The 21632-nt window shown below is 44.5% G+C and overlaps 2 protein-coding genes and 1 long non-coding RNA gene across 3 annotated transcripts in view; 1 reads left to right on the plus strand and 2 right to left on the minus strand.

Annotated features, from left to right (window-relative positions):
• Window positions 1–2643: 2643 nt before the first annotated feature.
• LOC310838866 lies at window positions 2644–3458 on the minus strand. Its single transcript, XR_014561187.1, has 3 exons — window positions 3370–3458; window positions 2955–3036; window positions 2644–2731 (listed from the first exon to the last, which is right to left on the minus strand). It is a non-coding gene; the product is annotated as an uncharacterized lncRNA (long non-coding RNA).
• Window positions 3371–20990, plus strand: BAP1 (BRCA1 associated deubiquitinase 1). The gene is made up of 17 exons (XM_083726579.1): window positions 3371–3675; window positions 5543–5572; window positions 5769–5823; window positions 6991–7123; window positions 8324–8443; window positions 9195–9256; window positions 9340–9482; window positions 10717–10795; window positions 11327–11450; window positions 12316–12463; window positions 13105–13289; window positions 14031–14164; window positions 14774–15246; window positions 16578–16738; window positions 17332–17424; window positions 17889–17961; window positions 18466–20990. The coding sequence occupies exons 1-17, from the start codon at window positions 3639–3641 to the stop codon at window positions 18597–18599; spliced, it is 2184 nt and encodes a 727-aa protein (XP_083582705.1). The 5' UTR covers window positions 3371–3638; the 3' UTR covers window positions 18600–20990.
• Window positions 20991–21153: 163 nt separating this feature from the next.
• DNAH1 (dynein axonemal heavy chain 1) overlaps window positions 21154–21632 on the minus strand; it is a 116532-nt gene continuing 116053 nt past the window's right edge. Inside the window, 1 exon segment of the mRNA XM_083726716.1 lies at window positions 21154–21459. Coding sequence (XP_083582842.1) covers window positions 21338–21459 — 122 coding nt within the window. The 3' untranslated portion in view covers window positions 21154–21337.

The following is a 21632-nucleotide window of genomic DNA, read 5'->3' on the forward strand; positions in this document are numbered from 1 at the left end:
ATCCAGCATAGCCTAGTGGCTAGAGCACTAGACTATGACCTGGGGAATCCCAGGTTCAAAACCCTTCTCAGCCATGAAACTCACTGGATGCTTGTGGGGCAGTCACCATCCCTCAGTTGCATCAAAGGATTGGGGGGGGGGGTGTTCCATGTATGGTACCCTGTTGTTGGTGGACTTGGGCTTGACTTGCATATGTTGTGGAGAAGAAACCATTTGTCAGGTGCAGCTGCCATGGCACAAAAGTAACCACTATATGTAAGATAGTTGATTATGTGGTTATAAGAATATGGGAGGACCAGCATAAAGTATGTAGGTGCCCTTTTCACCAACCTATGCTCCCTGCAAATTCTGTTTATGATCCATCTCCTATGAAACTAATGTATGTAGCTTAGGTCACTTGAAAGTCAACTGGAGCTATTTGCTCTTCTCTTAGGATTTGTGGGATTCTAAAAATGCACAGATTTTCACATAAAGTGTGATAGATTGTTCCAGGCAGGTGGACTGGATTAGTCACTAAGGGTATATACACATAAGTGGCTTAAAACGCAGCGAGATCATTTCCCCCCACTGCAGTTCAAGTCACATTTGCACGTGCAGTACGTGCCACGCAGGGGACAAAGGTGTCTTCACTTGATGCACATTACCTGCTTTATTTTCCTACACCTGCAACTCCCCCAAACTCCTATTCAAGAAAGCTGACATCTATGCACGTGCTGTCATCTGCCCATGAGCAACAGCTGTTTGACCTGCACAAACTTCGGATTAATCATGGCATGTTTTCAAATTGAATGGAAGCTGTCTTGAGGGGAAATGCATCAAACAGAAGTAAATCTGAAGAAACTATGGATTACATGTAGATCATAGCTAACTTCATGTGCACCCAGCTTTGAATACCAGTGGTGGGAGCACACTGAAGATGGAGTAAATGGTAATGTGTGGCTTTTGGCTTTCTGCTATGATTTTATAACTCCCCCTTCCATTTTTTTAAAAAGTAAATTCTTCCCTGGTATATGATTACAGTGGTGCTTCGGGTTACATACGCTTCAGGTTACATACGCTTCAGGTTCAGACTCCGCTAACCCAGAAATAGAGCTTCAGGTTAAGAACTTTGCTTCAGGATGAGAACAGAAATCGTACAGCAGCAGGAGGCCCCATTAGCTAAAGTGGTGCTTCAGGTTAAGAACAGTTTCAGGTTAAGAACGGACCTCCAGAACGAATGAAGTACTTAACCTGAGGTACCACTGTACAAAGGAACGGCTGCTACCTTTCCAGACAGATGGACAGGTAACCACAAATACACACCAAAGTAAAACAAAATAAAAACAGTTTAAGGGCTGAAAAAAGGCCCTTGGTTATTTGACATAATATCTTTGGGGATACTGCCATCATGTGGCTTACTGATGCTCAGTTTCTTGCCATATTTTTTCATCATCTTGGTGCCCTCCAGTTCAAAAATCTTCTTGGTTATCTTCCTGGATAAATGGGACAGAGGGTGGGGAAGCAAATACGAATAAACTTGCACAATCTTTAGTACCACAGGGCTGACTAAATATCTTAAATGGTCAGATGTGCAGCAGGCCCATGAGTTCTGCAGTCTGTGAGGGCCTTGATTCAGAGAAAGGGATAACCATAAGGGTGGAGGGGGCTTTGTAGACCACGCTCCTGCTTGATGCATGCAGGCAAGCCTGCGCTAGAAATGGTCCCATCACTAGTTTTTTGGTTTTTTTTTAAGTAGCCTTTTCAAAATCAAATTCTTTCCCATTGCCCAAGGATAAGAAAAAAAATATATTACTGTATTCACGGATTCTTGAAAATAAAATAGTTTATTCTTGGGAAATCCCCCAGCCTCTCCTTGAAGCAAGAATCCACCACTTCTCTAGGTAATTGGTTCAACTGTCAAACTGCTCTTTCCATCAAAAGTAATCTCGTGCCCCTTTAAGCTTAGTAGATCTGGCCTTTGAGGGCAGCAGAGAATAAGTCTTTTGCCCTCTAGCTCTATAATGACAGTCATTCAGGTAACGAGAAGAGTGCTATCATTATCATATACCGCACCTGTGCCTTCCCTTCTACAGGGTAAATATAATCATTCAACCTTTCCTCATAGGATTTGTGTTCTGTATTGGTGACTGTCTTCATTACCCCGCCCCACATGAACCTGTTCTGTTTTGTCTATATTCCAACGAGGACACATTACTCCAGTTGAGACGTGACTTGGTTTGCGCACACTTCCATCAGTTTAATTCCGCCATCCTATGCACGCTTACAGGCACGCGGGTGGCGCTGTGAGTTAAACTTACTGATCAGAAGATTGGCAGTTCGAATCCCCATGACGGGGTGAGCTCCTGTTGCTCGGTCCCTGTGCCTGCCAACCTAGCAGTTCGAAAGCATGTCAAAGTGCAAGTAGATAAATAGGTACCGCTCCGGCAGGAAGGTAAACGGCGTTTCCGTGAGCTGCTCTGGTTCGCCAGAAGCGGCTTAGTCCTGTTGGTCACATGACACGGAAGCTGTACGCCGGCTCCCTCAGCCAATAAAACTAGACGAGCGCCACAACCCCAGAGTCGGCCACGACTGGACCTAATGGTCAGGGGTCCCTTTACTTTTTCATGCACGTTTACAGAGGGCGGGGCTTCCTTCTTGGCACGTCTGCAACCTCAACCCCCATTACCTGGGCGCAATTCCTACTGGGTGCAGAGCTCCCGAATAGCCATGGCGAGGATTAGTACAGTGGTACCTCGGGTTAAGTACTTAATTCTTTCCGGAGGTCCGTTTTTAACCTGAAATTGTTCTTAACCTGAGGTACCACTTTAGCTAATGGGGCCTCTTGCTGCCGCCGCCGGAGCACAATTTCTGTTCTCACCCTGAAGCAAAGTTCTTAACCCGAGGTACTATTTCTGGGTTAGCGGAGTCTGTTCCCTGCAGCGTATGTAACCCGATGTACCACTGTACTCTCAAACCTCATGGAGGCTTGCTTCTGGCTAGGCATGCAGAGGACTTCCGCCGCAAGCTGAACCGATTCCCCGCATAAGGTTCCGACTGCTAGGGAGAAATGCAGACACAGAAATATGCAAAGTAGTGGCGGGCTGCTTCCCAGAGTCGTTTATTTGTTTTTTATCTATTGCTAGATTTGTATCTCACCCTTCGCCCGAAGATCACAGCACAGAACAACTTCACAAATACAAATATAGAAATACAAAACGAGAACACAAAATATATAATAAAACAAAATCAAACCAGTAGCAACGGTTCCCCCCTCGCCCCCACTCAATTATTTATCTAACCGAATTCAACAGCACATCTGCAGGCTCAAAGCTCTTGAAACTCCGCCCAAACCGGAAACCTCCAACCCTTTCCGCCCGGGACTTTTCTTACTGCGTCGCGACTTATCTTTCGCCGCGCTCCATTTCCCTCTTCCTACGTCGGGGCGGACGCTGTGCGTCTCGAGTCGCGCCGAGATGACGTGTTCAAGAGGCGGCGCCGTGAGCGTGGGGGGTCCTGTTGTTGTAGGTGGCGGCGGAGTGAAATTGGAGCCTCTCAAACGGCGGGCGGTGGCGGGTGGCCGAAGCTGGAGGTGGGCGGGCAGGTGGGTCTGTGAAGGGCCTGGGGCCGGTCATGGCGCTGGGGCCTGACCCAGGGGGAAGATGAATAAGGGCTGGCTGGAGCTGGAGAGCGACCCTGGTGAGTGAATATGGGAGCCCCCCACCCCGCGGTCGCCGGGGGGTCGTGAGGGGGAGGCCTCGGGGAGGGGAGGGGGAGGTTGGGGCAATGAAGAGGTGGGGGGCGGGCAGTGGGTGGACCCGGAGAAGGGGGAGGGAGATGTGCTGCTTCTCTCCCCCCCCACTTGGGAATCGGGAGGGTGGTGGGCTAGGATACCTGGCTAAGGCGGGTGGTGGCTAAAAGCTTGTTCTTGTGGAGTGCATTGATAGTGAGAGAGTGGTTGGCGGTAAAATTGGGCTGTCCCTATGTGTGGCAGTGCACAGAGGACGGCTATAACTTTTAAGGGGATTCATCAGGAGGAGTTGGGGCATGCAATGTCTATGCTGTGCCACCCAATGGCAGGCGACTTTATATCCTGATGATATGTTGCCTTGTGGTTGCCCAAGATAAGTGGGCAGCAAGGCAAGTTAGGTCCCATAACATTGGATGTGAGATGGTGGCATATTTGGAGATGTCCAAAACCAGGTTCATATTGGTCTGCGTATGTGTATGCCCTTCAGCTTAATGGAGCCCTTTTATCATCATTTTGACAGGGCACGTTTTTATGCCATTGTACTGCCCCTGTAATGTGGAATGCCCTTCCCTCTGCCACACATGAAGCAGCAGCCATCATGTGGTTCACATGTCCTATGAAGACTTATCCTTTTGGCCAGGCTTTCCTTGACCCATAAGTTTGGACCCTGTTTTACAAGCTTGAACTCTGTGGATTTCTGTTTTATTTGATTTTATGTGCTTTTCCGTTACTGTTTTGTAGGTTTTGTTCTTATTAAATTATATATTTGGTACCTTTAAGCCAGCTGTACTCAACCTTGGGTCACTAGATGGTGTTGGACTACAACTCCCATTAACTCTGACCACTGGTCCTGCTAGCTATGGATGATGAGAGTTACAGTCCAACAATATATGGGGGCCCAAAGTTGAGAAAGGCTGATTGATGGTACACAACTTTGATTTTTAAAATATTAAGTGCTTTGTAAACATTTCTAAATAAAAAAACTCATGTCTTTGTCTTTCTACAAATCCAACTCTACTTGTCAGATTCATGTGAAAGAAGTCTAAATACTTAATAACAAACAGTGAGAGTAAGGCTTGAAATGTACCTTATTCCAACCAATTAGAAGGATGTACCATGTAAGGTTGAAGCACATTTTTCTGGAAATGTGGAATGCTAGAATACAACAGCCAACACTGTTGTAACAATAGATGCTTTCTATAGAAAACAGCTGAGGCCTTCTTCAGGGGAAAGACTTATTATTAACATGTATATGCTGTCTGTTTTTCAAGCTAGTGTATACTTCACCACAGCTGAAAAAAATTAAGCATGTGTCCCAATTATTGCACTGTTTAGCTTGTGTTAGATTGGCTCAAAAATTAACCAGAGTTACTTTAAAAAACAAACCAACAAGAAATAGATTGGCTCAGAATATAATCCAATCTGACTTTGGAAATTGTCCCCCAGCTAGCCCGCCCTCTGGCCCCCAGCCCCTGTGCTTTACCCGTGCTGTGCTGATGAGAAGTGGGTTTGTGCCCTTACTCAGGCTGCAAAGCTCTACAAGTGACCTTGCACCAGTTACCCACCAACCTTCACAGGTTTGTTATCTCATCCATCCACATCAATGTGAACGCTTTGGTGAAACGGTGGGTTATAAAAGTGAAAAATAATATTACACATCTGAATTCTTTATGAAGGTGCCCAATAGTATGACTAAATAATTTCTAGTCATGATTTTGTGTTTAACATTCATAGTGAAATAAATGCTAAAAGTTTCTTTCTGAAGAATACATGAATTGGTCAGTAAGTAATTTTCTGTCTTGTATTCTTTTGTAGGGCTCTTCACTCTATTAGTAGAGGATTTTGGTGAGTATGGCAACTGGTAGTCTATGAATGATACTGAATGTTAGTCATATTCAGAGTAGCCTCACTGAAATAAATGAATTGAGTTAATTCCTTTTGTTTCATTTGGACTACTCTATGACTAACATTGGATATCACCTTGCTAATATTCCTTGACTGCTCCTTCCCACATGGTGACTCCTGCTATATCTTCTTGTAGGTGTTAAGGGGGTGCAAGTTGAAGAAATCTATGATTTACAGAGCAAATGCCAAGGGTAAGTTAGTAATCATTATATTGATTTGAGAAAGGCAAAATATCCTTCTGGTGTTTGTGAATACCGTAATCACATTGTGTAAAGATCTGGCTCAGCCATAAGTGCTTAGCAAAGGGCTTGGCAATCAGTGGACAAACAGTGCTTTGTGGCTGTGCTTTTGCTCTCACACCTCTCAAACGTGGTCTGTGGGGGAGATAAAGATTTGACCCACCAAATAGATCTAGTTTCCCACCCCTGCCAAACCTTCTGTAATGCAGTACAACCATGTAAATAAGCACATACAAGTTACTAGCCTTCTTAGAAGATAGTAGCATTCCTGGTCAGCTATGGCAACCAGGTTAGTGTTTAAATACAAGACTGCTGTAGCTTAGAGTAGTACAAAAATAGTGAGTAAAGCATAGACAATTAAATGTAGATAACTAACTTTCATTCAGAGTAAACCTACTCGAATTAATGACCATTACTAACTTAGGTCCAGTTATTTAAATGGGTCTACTTGGAGTAAAAGTTAGCTGAATACAACCCAAGGTCTATGTTAGATTGTAGCTATTTCCGTTGGTCGCTGTCACTATTTGGGAGTATCAGGAATGATGCAATAATGGGGATTTGTAATGTGGTATGGTTGACTTTTTATAGGGACGCAGGTGGCACTGTGGGTAAAAGCCTCAGTGCCTAGGACTTGCCGATCGAAAGGTTGGCGGTTCGAATCCCTGCGGCGGGGTGCGCTCCCGCTGCTCGGTCCCAGCGCCTGCCAACCTAGCAGTTCGAAAGCACCTCCGGGTGCAAGTAGATAAATAGGGACCGCTTACCAGCGGGAAGGTAAACGGCGTTTCCGTGTGCGGCTCTGGCTCGCCAGATGCAGCTTGTCACACTGGCCATGTGACCCGGAAGTGTCTCCGGACAGCGCTGGCCCCTGGCCTCTTAAGTGAGATGGGCGCACAACCCCAGAGTCTGTCAAGACTGGCCCGTACGGGCAGGGGTACCTTTACCTTTACCTTTATGGTTGACTTTGTCTACTCCCCCACTGCTTTTACCAGCTATAGTTACTGTTTAAATGACTGAAGCTCTTAGGCTGGCATGTGTGAATGACTAGAGAACTGTTGAAAGAAATGCTTCAAAAGTGATACAGCTTCATTGGTGCCCTGCTGTCTCCATTCTTTTCTTCAGACCAGTCTATGGGTTTATCTTCCTTTTCAAATGGATTGAAGAGCGCCGATCGCGACGGAAGGTCTCAACTCTGGTAGATGAGACATCAGTGATTGATGATGACATTGTCAATAATATGTTCTTTGCTCATCAGGTGAGCTGACATGGATGAAGAAAGAAGGATCTCCCCAGTTGGGTAGAGACAGGGTTTAATGTGAGCCAGTCTAATACTTGGCACTGAAAACAAATCCCCAGGATCCAATCTGCAATATGTGAATTACTGTTCAAGAAGACTGCTTTTGAGTATGTGCAGAGTGTCAACTCCTCATCACTGAGTGACCACAGTTGACTACAGCCAATTTGAGATCAGGGATATGGCCTTCCATGGTGGAAGGCTCCAAGTCTTATTTCATAACTTGGTTACAGAATAGAGCATCCTCATATTCAGAGTAGGGAATTTCACCCTCCAACCCTGCCATAATCACAATTTCTTACTTACCTTCAGTTACTTAACTTATTACTTTATTTAGTCTGTCCATTTCCATAAAACTGCCCTTCACTGTGGCCTGGTTCAGACAACACATCCCCATGGTTTATCAGACTAAGGTTGTGATGACAGAACCAAGCCAGTATCTTTCCCTCCTTGTGTATCTGCTGGTTTCTTAGCTAGATACCTAAAGTATTCACTGAAATCCGAAACTCGCAGACAAAAAACCCCAAAACATACAATTGAATTGATATCATAAGTCAAATTTCTATAACTTGTTCAAGTTTTCCTTTATAAAGCTCACATTCTTTCTCTGCTTAGCATGTTCAGATCTGCTTGTAATATATACTTTCAGCATGATTTATGCTGAAGATGGAAATGATTCAGAAGAATATACTGAAAATGAAATATCTGTTAGTAGGCTCCTGTTTTCTTGTGGGTTGAACTATTCCAAAGGTATTACAGCTTTCTGATTTAGCTGTCTTGCACACTCCTCAGTCACCATCTAACACAACTGGGGACAAACAAGTCAATACAGTGGGTGTTATCTGTTAACACCTTGGTGTGCTTACTTCAGTGACTTTCTCTGTCAAAACTTCTCTTGAATAGGGGTGTCATTGTTACTAACGTGGTCTGATTTGTGTAGGTTGATATTTTTAGGTGTGTGGGCCTTGCATCAGGGAGTTGAATTCTATGGCGTTTTGATTCCTTCCAGTTTTGACTGCGACCTCTAACCATTATCATGCATTAAGAACCATATGTTTAGCTTGTAGGCATCAATAGCTACACTGGTAGATTTATGTTTAGTGTTGATGACTGTTTTATTGGTTTGTTTTTCAAAATGTTTGTAAATATTATGTTTTATAGCTGATCCCCAATTCTTGTGCCACACACGCGTTGTTGAGTGTCCTCCTGAACTGCAGCAGTGTAGACTTGGGGCCAACTCTGAGCCGAATGAAGGAGTTCACAAAAGGGTTTAGTCCAGAGGTATGATGCAGCAGGGTGCATTGAGGGTGGGATAATCTGAAATCGGGATGCGGGTGGTGCTGTGGTCTAAACCACTGAGCCTAGGGCTTGCCGATCGGAAGGTCGGCCGTTTGAATCCCAGCAATGGGGTGAGCTCCCGTTGCTCGGTCCCAGCTCCTGCCAACCTAGCAGTTTGAAAGCACGTCAAAGTGCAAGTAGATAAATAGGTACCGCTCCGGCGGGAAGGTAAACAGTGTTTCCATGCGCTGCTCAGGTTTCACCAGTCATGGTGGCTTAGTGATGCTGGCCACGTGACCCAGAAAAACTGTCTGCGGACAAATGTTAGCTCCCTCGGCCAGTAAAGCGAGATGAGCCAGAGTCATTTGCGACTGGACTTAACTGTCAGGGGTCCTTTACCTTTTTAAATCTGAAATCACTGTAAGCTTCTGATCTCCCCAAGTGCTTTTATAAAACATCCTTTCTTTGTAGTGTCTTCTTTCCCAGCCAGTATGACTTATCTCCATATTGTCTGATCAAACTGTGGTTGTAGTTGTCTCGCAAAACTCATGCAGATTATTTCTAAGTAAATTTTACTTAGCTTTTACTTAGAGAGTAGTCCTCCTGGCTAGCTGGAGTGGTGCCCAAGCTATGCCATTCTGAATTCAATCAAGAAGGGAGGTGGCATTTGGGGGGGGGGGGGCTTCCTTGCCTGATAAAGGTCTCTAGTGAAAATAAAGCTATCTTATCTTTTTGCTCTGTTTCCTCCCCACAGAGCAAAGGCTATGCCATTGGAAATGCCCCAGAACTGGCCAAGGCCCACAACAGTCATGCTAGGTAAGTGGGATCACAACATAAAAAAGCTTGCTGCAAAATAGACCACATCTATTCTGACTTCTTGTCTGTTGGTTTTTTGGTAGGCCAGAGCCCCGGCATTTGCCAGAGAAACAGAATGGGATCAGTGCGGTGCGAACCATGGAGGCTTTTCACTTTGTCAGCTACGTTCCCATTAAGGGGAGGCTCTTTGAGCTGGATGGCCTGAAGGTTTATCCCATTGACCATGGTAAGGGACTCCACCTACTGTGCCTTTGCTTATCTGAAAAACTAAAAATGTTGGTCTGGCTGCAAGATATTTGGAGTCATCATAAATGTTGTTGTTGGCACCCATCTGTCTCTCGAGACAGTAGGGTGCATCTCTGAGTTGTATGCCTGGGAAGTGTGTTAATGGAAGTCCTGGGCTGCCCAGAGGACAAGACCCCAGCCCAACCCTTAGCCTCACTGATGTGGTCCAAAGGAAAACAAAAGGAAAACAGAGCAATATATTCGGCACCAGCTTGGCTGCAGGAATTGCAGGAGGGAGGCTGTGTTTGCAGTTTTAGTCTACTGTTCATTTGCTCGCAGTTGCTCTTTTCAGATGTTTTTGGTATATTTTGTATTTGTTGTATTATTACTCTGCAAATTCTTCTGGTGAGGCAGGAAAGAAATACATTAGAATCATAGAATCATAGAGTTGGAAGAGACCACAAGGGCCATCGAGTCCAACCCCCTGCCAAGCAGGAAACACCATCAGAGCACTCTTACTGCATTAAATCATTGCAGTAAGTAAAATAAACGATAGCAGAACTGTGTGCAAACTTATCTACGTAGACGGGCACATGTGAAAAAAGAAAAGAAAGTGGGCAAGAGAAGAGGTCGGAGGAAAAGTAAACTCTATGAATTAGCAAAGGTCTAGCAAATAGATGTATCTTGGGGAACTCGTTAAAGAGTGGGACTGAATCATGACTGGAGGCAACATCATATCTAAGGATTTCTGGGTATATTTTGTTACCTCTTGGGGGTGTGAGGAGAGAGAATGGGCGGAAATGCCTTATTCTGGTAACCTCTGCAAACGGTTGAGTAGGAGAACAGCATTAGAAAGCACCTGGATACAATGGGAAGGAGTGGTTTGTTTTTTAATCTGAATGTGTTTCTAGGTTTTTATTTTCTTTAGATTTGATAACCTGTTCTGGGTCTCAGGGTTAGGCTGAAATAAACATCTTAAAGGGGGACAATTTACATTTATTTTGTAAGTTGACTTTGGAGGTAGCATGGATGGATCAGAATCTAGCCAGCCACATGGGAAGCTTAGGTGAGCTCGTTCCCAAGGGTTGTTGTACGTGATAGGTCTTGCGATGGATTTCTTTACCTTAACTGAACCACCTTTACACACCCTGTTGCGTATGCAGTTCAAGCTCATTTAATCTGTTAGCAGGGACCTTTTCTTTCTTTCTTTCTACATTTACCTATTGCTTTTTCAGGGCCGTGGGCAGAAGAGGAGGAATGGACAGACAAAGCTCGAAGAGTGATCATGGAGAGAATTGGACTTGCCACAGCAGGGTAAATGATCAAAGCGCCATAGCATAGGAAGACCTTGTTCTTATGGTGGCCAGCCAGATGCCTATGAGAAGCCCATGAGCATGACATGTGCGCATTAGCAGTCTCCTGCTCATGAGTCTATGTGCAGTCATTCAGAGGCTTAGTGCCTCTGTTACTTGGGATGTTGCATAGCTGTCTTGTTTAGTTAGGATCCTGTGATAAGTTAGGAGGGTGTGATTCAAAAGAGACAAGTCTTTCTCCTGGGATCTCACATTCTGTAGATCCTGCTTTGGTTCAGCTTTCTCCGGAAGGCTGCCTTCTGGTCCTAAGACATGTTGCACCTGCACTCCAATAGTTTTGTCCGTTCAGTGCCATACACTGTCATGTTAGCATTGTGGTGACAGAGGGAAATATACTGCTGCAAATACAGAGTGAGTCCTTTAAAAGAGGCCCTGTGGATACAGAGTACACATGTTCCACGGGTCCTCTTTTCAAAGACTCACCCTGTTCTTTGAATTGGGGCGCTTAGCACTTGATGCTGTCTTCCTGCAGGGAGCCATATCATGACATCCGCTTTAACTTGATGGCAGTCGTGCCTGACAGGAGGATGAAGTATGAATCCAAGCTGCATATCTTGAAGATGAACCGGCAAACTGTATTAGAGGCTTTGCAGCAGGTAAGTTTGGGATGAGCCTAGTAATTGAATCTCTTCTCTTGACTGCTTCTGGCTATCTGTATGTCTGTGTACAAGACTGATGTTGTTGAACCATTACTGGGGCTGCAGATTGAATACATTTTTCACCCACTTTCCCTCAATTTAGAAACACTGGAAGATGACTTCTGTATGTATAGAATTCAGGGAAGGCCCTCTGTGGGCTGGCCTCTGAGCCTGGCGTGGGAACCAAAATGAATTCTTTCTAAATCATTGCTTGAACCAAAGTCTTTCTGTACTACGTGTTTGTAAGTGTCACACTGTATTATGGCTTGTATTATGTACAAGAGTGCAGCAGGCAGCTAAGCAAGTAAGTTGCTGCACAGCCCATGTGAGATGCTAAGGAAGGAGTAATGTTTAATGTGGGGAAGGTTCAGAGAGCTGTTTCTCTCACTGTTTCCCTCCCCCTTTGCCGAAGTGGTGTTTAAAGGTGGTTGGGAAGCACTTCAGAGAGTGGTTTGGCAAATCACTTTCTGAAGCATCCTTCCCTCCATTAAACGTTTAATGAGCTGTGAGGGAAGCGGGGCTATGGAGAGGGAGTGGGGTGTTTGGTCAGGTGGGGGGAGAAAGGATGGTGGTTGGGGGGTTGGTGATCAGAGTGAGCAGTGGCAGCAGCCCCATATAATTCAGTAATAGCAGAAATAAATAAATAGCGCAAGAGGTTACATGGTTATCCTCCTCCTCCCCACTCCTGGCTGGCCTTTTCATTAAGGAAGCATGTTTACTGGGAACTGGCATGTTGATGGGAACTTCATTGCTTTCCTTCTGTGTCTGTGGGTTTTTCCTTTTTGTGAATTGCTTTGTTCTATCTATATTTTTTCCTCACCAGCTAATCCGTGTGACGCAACCAGAGCTGGTCCACACCCAGAAATTCCTGGAGGCCCAGGCTTCTGAAGAGCCAAAGTCAACAAACAGCAAACCCCCCACCGCCCTGCCACTGGGGCGAGTGCAGCTGGTCCCCGAGAGCTCACAAGCAGGTATGGGGAAATGTAGAAGGGGGGTGTGGAGTGCGGAGAACAAAGAACCATGCTCAGAATGGGATATGTTTTTAGATGTTTTTAACTGTTTGTAAGAGTGTGTGTGTGTGTGTGTGTATTATCATTCTGATGTTTGCCACCCTGGGCTCCTTTGGGAGGAAGGGTGGGGTAGAAATGTAATAAAATAAACCTGGCTTATTAAGGATCCATTCACTAAGTGAAAGCCACTGAGAGCCTGATTTTACTATTTAAACAAAATAAATAAATAATACTTTAGCCCAGTGATGGGCAAACTTGGCCGTCCAGCTGTTTTGGGACTACAGTTCCCATCATCCGTGACCACTGGTCCTGTTAGCTAGGGATGATGGGAGTTGTCCCAAAACATCTGAAGGGCCAAGTTTGGCCATGCCTGCTTTAGCCCGTCCCTTAGTGCAAAAACAGGGTTGCAAATTGTAGGCATTTGTATCAGATTTAAGTGTCTCTGTTTGCCTTTGTTGGATTTGGGGTAAGCGTGTGGTGTTCTGGAATGGAGTGCTTGCTCAGTGCATCTGAAAATGTCTCATTGGTGGTGTATGCATTTACTCACTAAGCAAGTGTAAATGCTCTCAAATGGGAAAATAAAAGAGAGGTGTTCTTTCCAGAGAGCACTGAGGAGTCTGGAGGCCAGGATCAGCCTTCATCAACCCAGAGCCCTCCAAGCAAATCCAAGCTGTGCAATAAGCTACCTGTGAGCAGCATCAATGGGACACTGGCCAACCCTAGCCCTATTGTGCAGAGACTGCCAGCTTTCCTGGATAACCACAACTATGCCAAGTCACCCATGCAAGTAAGTATAGGGGAGCTATGCTGAACACAAGTATCTCATTCAAGTTTCTGATTTACGAATCTCCAGTTGACAGTGACTTGTTGTCAAGCTTTCTTTTACATGCCAAATTGAAACAAATTGTTAACATGAGAATTTCCCTTCAGTATTTATTTATTTTTTAAAGCTTTTCTACATAGGTGGCTGCCATTGCTTTGTAGGTTGTTCCACTGAAGTTCCACTGACTCTCTTAGCTTGTCCATTAGTGGGTATGAAGTAGGAACATTCCTATGTTGTGAATAAATGGCTATCAGTGGTTACTAAGCACCGTGGCTGTGTTCGGTTGGAATAGCCATCTCTGTCTCTGAATATCAGTTGCTAGGAAGTGGAAGTTGGACATGATAGTTCATATCCTGCTTTCTATGAGCATCTAGTTGGTCACTGGGGAGAACAGGATGGGCCATTGATCTGATCTAGGGTTCCCATATTTCAAACAGTGAAAACCCAGACAGAAAGCTTGTTAAGCTTTTTCTGTTATTGAGCTTATTCGGCAAGATCACATTTATTTATTTTTTTGCCATTTTTGAGCTATTTTAATGGGAAATTTGGCACTACAGATATGGGCTTAGAAAGCTGGTTTCTCAGGGCTCGGATGATGCCTGGGATATTTCTTTGTGAAGGACTGTTTGGTTAAATGAGAGGCTTCTGAGGGCAGTAGATCCTCCCAGATTGCATCCCTAAGGTGTGTTCTGATATGCAATGCAGGAGGAAGAGGACCTTGCAGCAGGAGTGGGCCGGAGCCGGGTCCCAGTACGGCAGCACCAGCAGTACTCAGACGAGGAGGATGACTATGATGATGATGAGGAGGAGGAAGTTTGCAATGCCAATCCCACCATGAGGTAATGGCGATTCATTCTCCCTTTGCTCCTTTATAGGCATAGAATAGAGGGTGGGAGCTTTTCAATGCAAGTCAGTGATTATTTTTCAAAACCAGCATTTTCAGTTGCTTTATTTGGCTTTGATTTGAAGCCGCACTCCCTTCTGAAAGGAGATTTTAAATTTCAGAGGTTTGTTTTAAATTTTGCATATTTTATTGTTGTATGTAAGCTGATTTGAGACCTACCTGGTGAAAAGTGGGATACAAACTGTTTAAACTAGGGTTTCCCAAACTTGGGTCTCTAGCTGTTTTTGGACTACAACTCCCATCATCTCTAGCTAGTAGGACCAGTGAGCAAGGATGACAGGAATTGTAGTCCAAAAACAGCTGGAGCTATGAGTTTGGGAAACACTGGTTTAAACAAACAAGCAGACAAATCCTTTATAGTAGAGACTCCTGGTGTTCTGCATTTTTTAATTGTATATTACTGAATGTGAGTATGGAATACTGTGATGTTTTGATTGTTTCCACCAGACCTGTTATGCCTGATATTTGCTGCTCCTATTCCCCTTCGATCATTCTCATTTGATCTTCAATTGATCCTCCTCTCTTGTTCCCTAATCTTGAACAGATACAAACGGAAGGGCCCAGTGAAGCAGGAGCCCCTGGTGGGGAGTGCAGATGGCCAGCTCTCCATGCTGCAGCCCAACACTATTAATGTCCTAACTGAGAAGCTCAAGGAAACACAGAAGGATCTCTCCATCCCCCTGTCAATCAAGACCAGCAGTGGAGGCACTGCCGTTGCTGCTGTTACCCATTCCCAACCATCTCCCACACCCAGCAATGAGAGTACGGACACTGCCTCAGAGATTGGGAGTGCCTTCAATTCCCCACTCCGCTCCCCCATCCGCTCAGCCAACCCCACTCGTCCCTCCAGCCCTGTCACCTCTCACATCTCCAAGGTGCTGTTTGGGGAGGAGGATAGCCTTCTGCGTGTGGACTGTATACGCTACAATCGAGCTGTGAGGGATTTGGGGCCTATCATCAGCACAGGCTTGCTGCACCTCACAGAGGATGGGGTTTTCTGCCCACTTACTATAACAGGTAAGGTTCAGGGGAAGAGCTGTAGCCCCTGTACTCCTGTAACTACTCCTGTACCAGACGGTTCTGACTCAATGATGAGCAGTGAGAGAATGGCCAGTGGTATCCAGTTAGATACCGAAGGCATAAGAATAGAACAAAAAGCTGTTTAGTAGGGGTGTGCTGATCCAGATTCAGTTCAGAAACCAGTTCAGTCGAGAGTGATTTGGAGGCTATCCATTTCAGTTCTGGATTCAAATCCTAGTTTGGAAGTTTTCCATCTTATAAAAACATAGGACAATGAGTTTTCATGCTAGGCACATTTAAAGTTTAAACCCACCCACCCAAGAGGAACCATCTATGTATGTGTTAATTTTGGGCAGAATTGGATGAAATTTGCAGGCATGATATAGGCTCTTCTAAGGAGATGAATCCTGCCAAACTTCAGAAGGAGAAACTGCAAGGACAGGTTTTGTTTAGAAAAGTTAAAAGGCTCACTTAATTTTTCCTGTTTTTTAAAGGGATGATGTTTATGAAAACAGCATATAGAGGTACTCTTAGGTTTGAAACCTGCCAGGTTACAGAGAAAAAGGCCCATGTGTTTTTGTTTTTTTTACTAGGCGCCTTTAAAAGCTTTTTTGGGTGTAGGGATGAACCTGTGGTTTGGTGGGCAATGATTATGAATATGGCATATATTGTGGAGATTCCCCTAACTTCTGCAGTTTGTTGGTGAGAGCATTACAGCAAAGGTCTGCTCTTCCTTTTTCCAGAGTTCCTTTTTCCATCACTAAGAGTCTGGCTCATTGCTGATTCTGGAAGCAGAGCCAAAGTACTATCAGATAATCTTCACAACTTCTCTCCTCCCAAAGCATGTGTGAACTGTGTCGAAGCAAGGCATATGCTTATGAGTAATCCCTATAGAAGGACCCAGTGTTGACTTGATGTGACTACAGCCTTGGACTACTAAAAGTAGGAGTTTGGCCTAGGACTATGCATGGGATAGATCTCAAAGGAGGAATATGAGTATGACCTGTGCTCAAAACATGTATTTAAATCCTACAGAAGTACTTAAACCATTTGTGTATTTTCCTAAATGTTAATGTCACTTCCTGGCATTTCTGGCTACTTGATTTGATGTTGATGTTTTATTGTCATGTTGTGCTTATATGCAGCTGTGTTTTATTTTGTAAACTACTTTGGTATTTCTTTGAAATGAAAAGTGGTATACAATGGTTTTAATAAGATGAATCCACCCTGTGTGTTAGAATTGTAAAGTTGGAAGGGACCCCAAGGGTCACCTAGTCCAACTCTCCTGCAGCATTCCTCCTTTTTGCTCTCTTCTCCACTGATACCAGATGGTGGGAAAAACTCCTCATCTTCTAGCAAATCCAGTGAAGAGCTTCAGTCCACTGTCAAACTAGAAGAGAGAGACTCAAGTGAAGCAAATGACAGCAAGGAGAAGGCTGGACTTGGTCGGTCTGGTGATCTCCCTTGTGGGGAAAAGTATTCTCCTAAAGTAAGCATTTCTACCCCTGCTTCCCTCCCTCCCCAAGACAGCTGATGCTCGTTGTTAGTATGAGTTTTAGATGCTGCAATTCCTCACAGTTAATGCTTCAGACCAGGCACCCCCAACCTGTGGCCCTCCAGATGTTTTGGCCTACAATTCCCATGATCCCTTGCCAACAGAACCAGTGGTCAGGGATGATGGGAATTGTAGTCCAAAACATCTGGAGGGCCAAAGGATTGGGGATGCCTGCTTCAGACAGTCCAAGGTCTATGAGACTGTGTAACACTAAACCTTGCAGCTTGTTAATTTCCTACATTACTGCTGGTGGCTTTTTTCCCTTCTTCCTTGCTGCCGTTAGGTAGAACAACTTCCCCCCATTGCAGCCTCTCTTAATATGGTTTCTGGACTGAGTACCCGCTGCCCGGGGAGCTACTCTATGAGTTACAAAATGCCCTGGTCTGGCACTGAAGCTATGAGATGTGCTTTGTGCTTCATGTGAGATTGTTCTAGATGGTGCATTGTTTTTTCTGCTGACTTTGCAAGTCGAGGAAACACTGTTGGGGATTGGGTGTGTTCATATGTCCCTGTTTTGGCTCTGGCAGGAGCTGCTGGCACTGCTGAAATGTGTGGAAGCCGAAATAGCTAACTATGAAGCCTGTTTAAAGGAGGAGATAGAGAAAAGGAAGAAGTTCAAGGTATTCTAGCAGGGTGTTTCATCTTGGGGGGTAATCATGAGATGACTTTCCTTCACCATGACCACAGTTTCTGATATGAAGAGAAGTCTTCAGACTAGCAAAATCAGAAGACATCATACCAGGAGCCCATTCATGATGCTAAGCTACTGCTTTTTTGGCTGGGTTAGTAATATTTGCAAGTGCTGCTTGCCTGAAGCTGGAAATCTCATTGTCTGTTACTTATTATACATCTACTAAAAACTGGAGAAAATGGGGCTTTGCCATAGTTCTTCATTTGTGGGCACTGGTGTGCCACTGGATATAATTTCCCAAGCTTATTTTGGATAAGATACAGTAGACCTAATTCACATATACTGCCAGTCAGCCACACGAAAGTTAACATTGGCAAACATTTTCTCTTGACTGCTTCTACTATAACTGCTGAACTGATTATTCTCTTCCACCTTACTGACTCTTCCCCTTAGATTGATGACCAGAGAAGAACTCACAATTATGATGAATTCATATGCACCTTTATCTCTATGCTGGCACAAGAAGGTAAGATGCCTGTTGAGCAGTCCTGGCATCAGGGACTGTTCTTTTGGTCTTCACTTGCATTTTGGAAACTGCAGCTTTGATTCTAAATCTCCTCCCTTTGAAGGCAGTATCCACAAAGCGGACCTTTGAAGAGTTTCCATGTTTGGGCATGCTTTTTTAAATAATTCCTGATCATGAACTTGTGATGCATATAATGCTCCTGACTATCTAACCGTCTCTCTGGGTACAGAATTGAAGACTTGTATAGTTTACTTTGAAGGACAGTATGTCTTAAATTGCACCTTAAAGATGAATATCTTTAGAGGACTGGCTATGGAAGCTTTAGTTCACACAACCTTTATGCTACAATAAATCTTTGGTTTAAGGTCCCAAGACTTTTGTTTGGCAAGTATAGCTATTTCCCTAGAATTTGTGTTTTGAAGTGGCTAAAAAGGAAAGAACATTCTTAACTGCATAACAACAATTGTTTCTCTTTAGCTAACCTTTCAAACTCTCTTCCTGCAGGAATGTTGGCTAGCCTTGTGGAACAGAACATCTCTGTGCGTAGGCGGCAAGGGGTCAGCATTGGGCGTCTCCACAAGCAGCGGAAGCCTGACCGGCGGAAACGTTCCCGGCCGTATAAAGCCAAGCGTCAGTAGCACCGGCCTTTGGACAGTACGTTGTGTTCACTGCTTGTCACTTTGGTCATCTGGTGCGCATTTCAGGCTCTACCAGCTGGGCAGTGCCCAGGAGACGGGCTTTGCACTGAACATCTCTGTTCAAATAATCAGTGTTAGTGTGATGTTACATGCAAATCCACCTGCATTCAAATGGGCTGTAGATGTTCCTCTAATGGTGGTGACTATGTGGGCATTCCAGTGTAACTTTTCTCCAAACCCTAAGGACCAGGACCACTTGAGGGTCCTACTTAACACAGCACTTGAATTTGCTACTCAGTGTCCAAAATCCATCTGCAGTATATCTTGCAGTAGCCAATGGCATCCTTTAGAAGCTCTGTAGGGAGATTATTGGAAAAGGAGAAACCAAGTTCCTGCCACCTTCTAGAAGGGCATTGCAGCAGGAGTTGGTGTAGTGTTGGGTTCAGTTTTCCCAGCAAAAAAGGAATTGGCTATGTACTGTTTCTGGCCAGTGCCGATGGCTCTGTGTTCTCCTGGGAGGCTATTATCTATTTTCTGTATTAAAATGTATATATATATATTTTCTGAGCCATATTATCATTGTAGTGGACTACAGGTGGCCATCTACCCCTTTTCCAGGAATCTGTTATGTGCATTGGAAGGGATGCTGTCCACTTGAAGGTCAGGCTTCTTTGCTCCTCCTTTGCAGAAGGTCTTTCAGTTCAGTATCAGTCCTGTTAATGTTTCTCTGGGTGGTTTCTTCAGTTGTTGCAGGAACAGGGAGAGGAATTTCTGAAATGGGCGGACACAGTGTGACTCACAATTTACAAGGGTGTATACCTTGAAGTGTGTGCTGATTTCTGTTATATTTTTCTGTTTGTTAGCCATGGACAGAAAAGGATCAGAATGATCATTTCCCCCTTCCTGATCTTGGGGGTTGATAAACTGTAGCCTCAGGTGCCCCTTGGCTTTTGTTCAGATTATGCTGCATGAAACCACCCTTATGAAGTTAAAACAATGCTGAGACAAACAGTTGACATGGGTGGATTAGTGTCATGATATGCTAGAAGTAACATAGGTATTTGTTCTGTTCTCTCTCTGCTCTCTGGAACCATTAGACCACCAAAAAAAATCAGGTGGGTAGGAATCATGACGGTGGTCTCTCTGTGTGATTCCTCCATGCATATGGCAGGTGGAATAAAGGAAGAAGCCCCAGGAAAGCAGCTCTTTCACTGCTGCCAGTGAAAGTGAAGTGGCCCTTTTTTGGGGTTGTTAACACTTCTGAGGCACAGACAGGAAGCAGACTGTTGATGAAAGGGCTACCGTTGGATAATTGGTTTTCCTTGCATGCTTTTATAATGAAAAGTGAGATAGGGCAAGAAGTAGTAGTTTTCTCAGCAGTGGTGGCAGTGATCAGTGAGGGAGGAGTTACGCCTTTAGCATGGGTGATGGCCAAGGCAGAGACAGCTGGATCATGAGTGCGCAGGTGTACCTGGGATTGCGGACACTGCTCAGCAGCCCTACAGCTGCATACTCAGTCACCCTCTGCTGCTGCTACTTGCCAGCAAGGGTGTACAATCCCCCCCCCCCCCAGTTCTACCTCATTGCCAGTCTTTTGCTGCAGCAGCAGGCTTAATGGTAAAAGATTGACAAGCTGGATAATCAGCATGGCAGCTCTACTGCCACCACAGCCGACTCGAGACCTTCTTCTCTACTTCTCCTTATGTACATTGGTTTACTCTTGTGTCCTGTGAAAATCGAGTGCAAACCTCAGCTCGATTTTGAACGATTCAGCTCCCAAACGCCAAAAACCCGGAAGTAAATGCTTTGGTTTTCAAACATTTTTCGGAAGCTGAATGTCCCAACGTGGCTTCTGCTTGAGTGCAGGAAGCTCTTGCAATCAATCGGAAGCCGTGCCTCGGTTGTTGAACATTTCAGAAGCCGAACAGACTTCCGGAACGGATTACTTTCGACAACCGAGGTTTGATTGTACATGGTAAATGGAGCAGCGTTCGTATTGAGGAGAGAGACCAGGACCCACCTGCAAGTTTGCTGTAGGCTATGCTTGCTGGTAGTCATAGGCTATCATAGGATTTCTGGAAGAATTTCTCTTTTGCTGAAGCTCATTCCATGAACATGTATAGTTGAGTCTTCTTTTGTAATACCAGAAATGATTAGTGGAAAGCAAAGGAAGACCACAAGCTGAGGAGTGAAAGGACACCCAGTGATTCCTGAGATGGTAGTGCAGCTGAGAACAGAACTGCATTTGCTTTCTCTGAAAATATGTACAGATGCTGACTGTAGAATTATTATTTTTTATATGTTGACAGAATCAACTGTCTTTTGTTCTGTCAGTTTCAAGTGCTGTAAATACCAGTTTTGGGTCAGAAAATAAAATGTATACCCATCTGAGGATTTCTCTGATCAGACCATAAAATCATAAATTTTGTCTCTATACTTGCAAAAACAGAAATTCTTTTGTCACTATACATCTTAGCAACTGCACCCTTGTGTCCTCTTTGTCTACAGGATGAGGGAAATCCCAGTTAGGAGTGCCACAGTTGTCTGCGAAACCAAAGTTGATATTTTATTAATGTTATAGGATTAAATTAATGAAATGATAGCATTATCACAATCTTATGATCAGCTGTGTTTCAGCAGAGGCGGCTTCATCAAAGAAGTCTAGTTGCATAGAGCACCTGCATAACTTCATTCTCCTCTAAGCTTCAGGAAGCTGCTCAAGTCTATTCCTTCAGTGTTTAGAAATCTAAGGCACAGATCAAGGCAACACCCCGTTTAATCCAGTGCCTCTGAGGCTTACTGCTTGGAATCTCTACAGCAATCACATAGTTAGTAGAATGGCCCGTTGTGGACAGTGTCCCTAGCAAAGAAAATGAACAGTGTTAGACTGTAGTATACTGAAGAAGATAATATCTTTGTACCACTTACAGGCTGATGATCCCAAGGCTGAAATGACATTTGCTACAGGAGTTTTTTTGTCTTTCAAACTGGCATGATTTCTGCAAAAGAAATCTCTGGAGACGGAAAAGTAGC

This window comes from Podarcis gaigeae (assembly GCF_964106915.1).
Source record: "Podarcis gaigeae genome assembly, chromosome: 2".
Taxonomy (NCBI): domain Eukaryota; kingdom Metazoa; phylum Chordata; class Lepidosauria; order Squamata; family Lacertidae; genus Podarcis; species Podarcis gaigeae.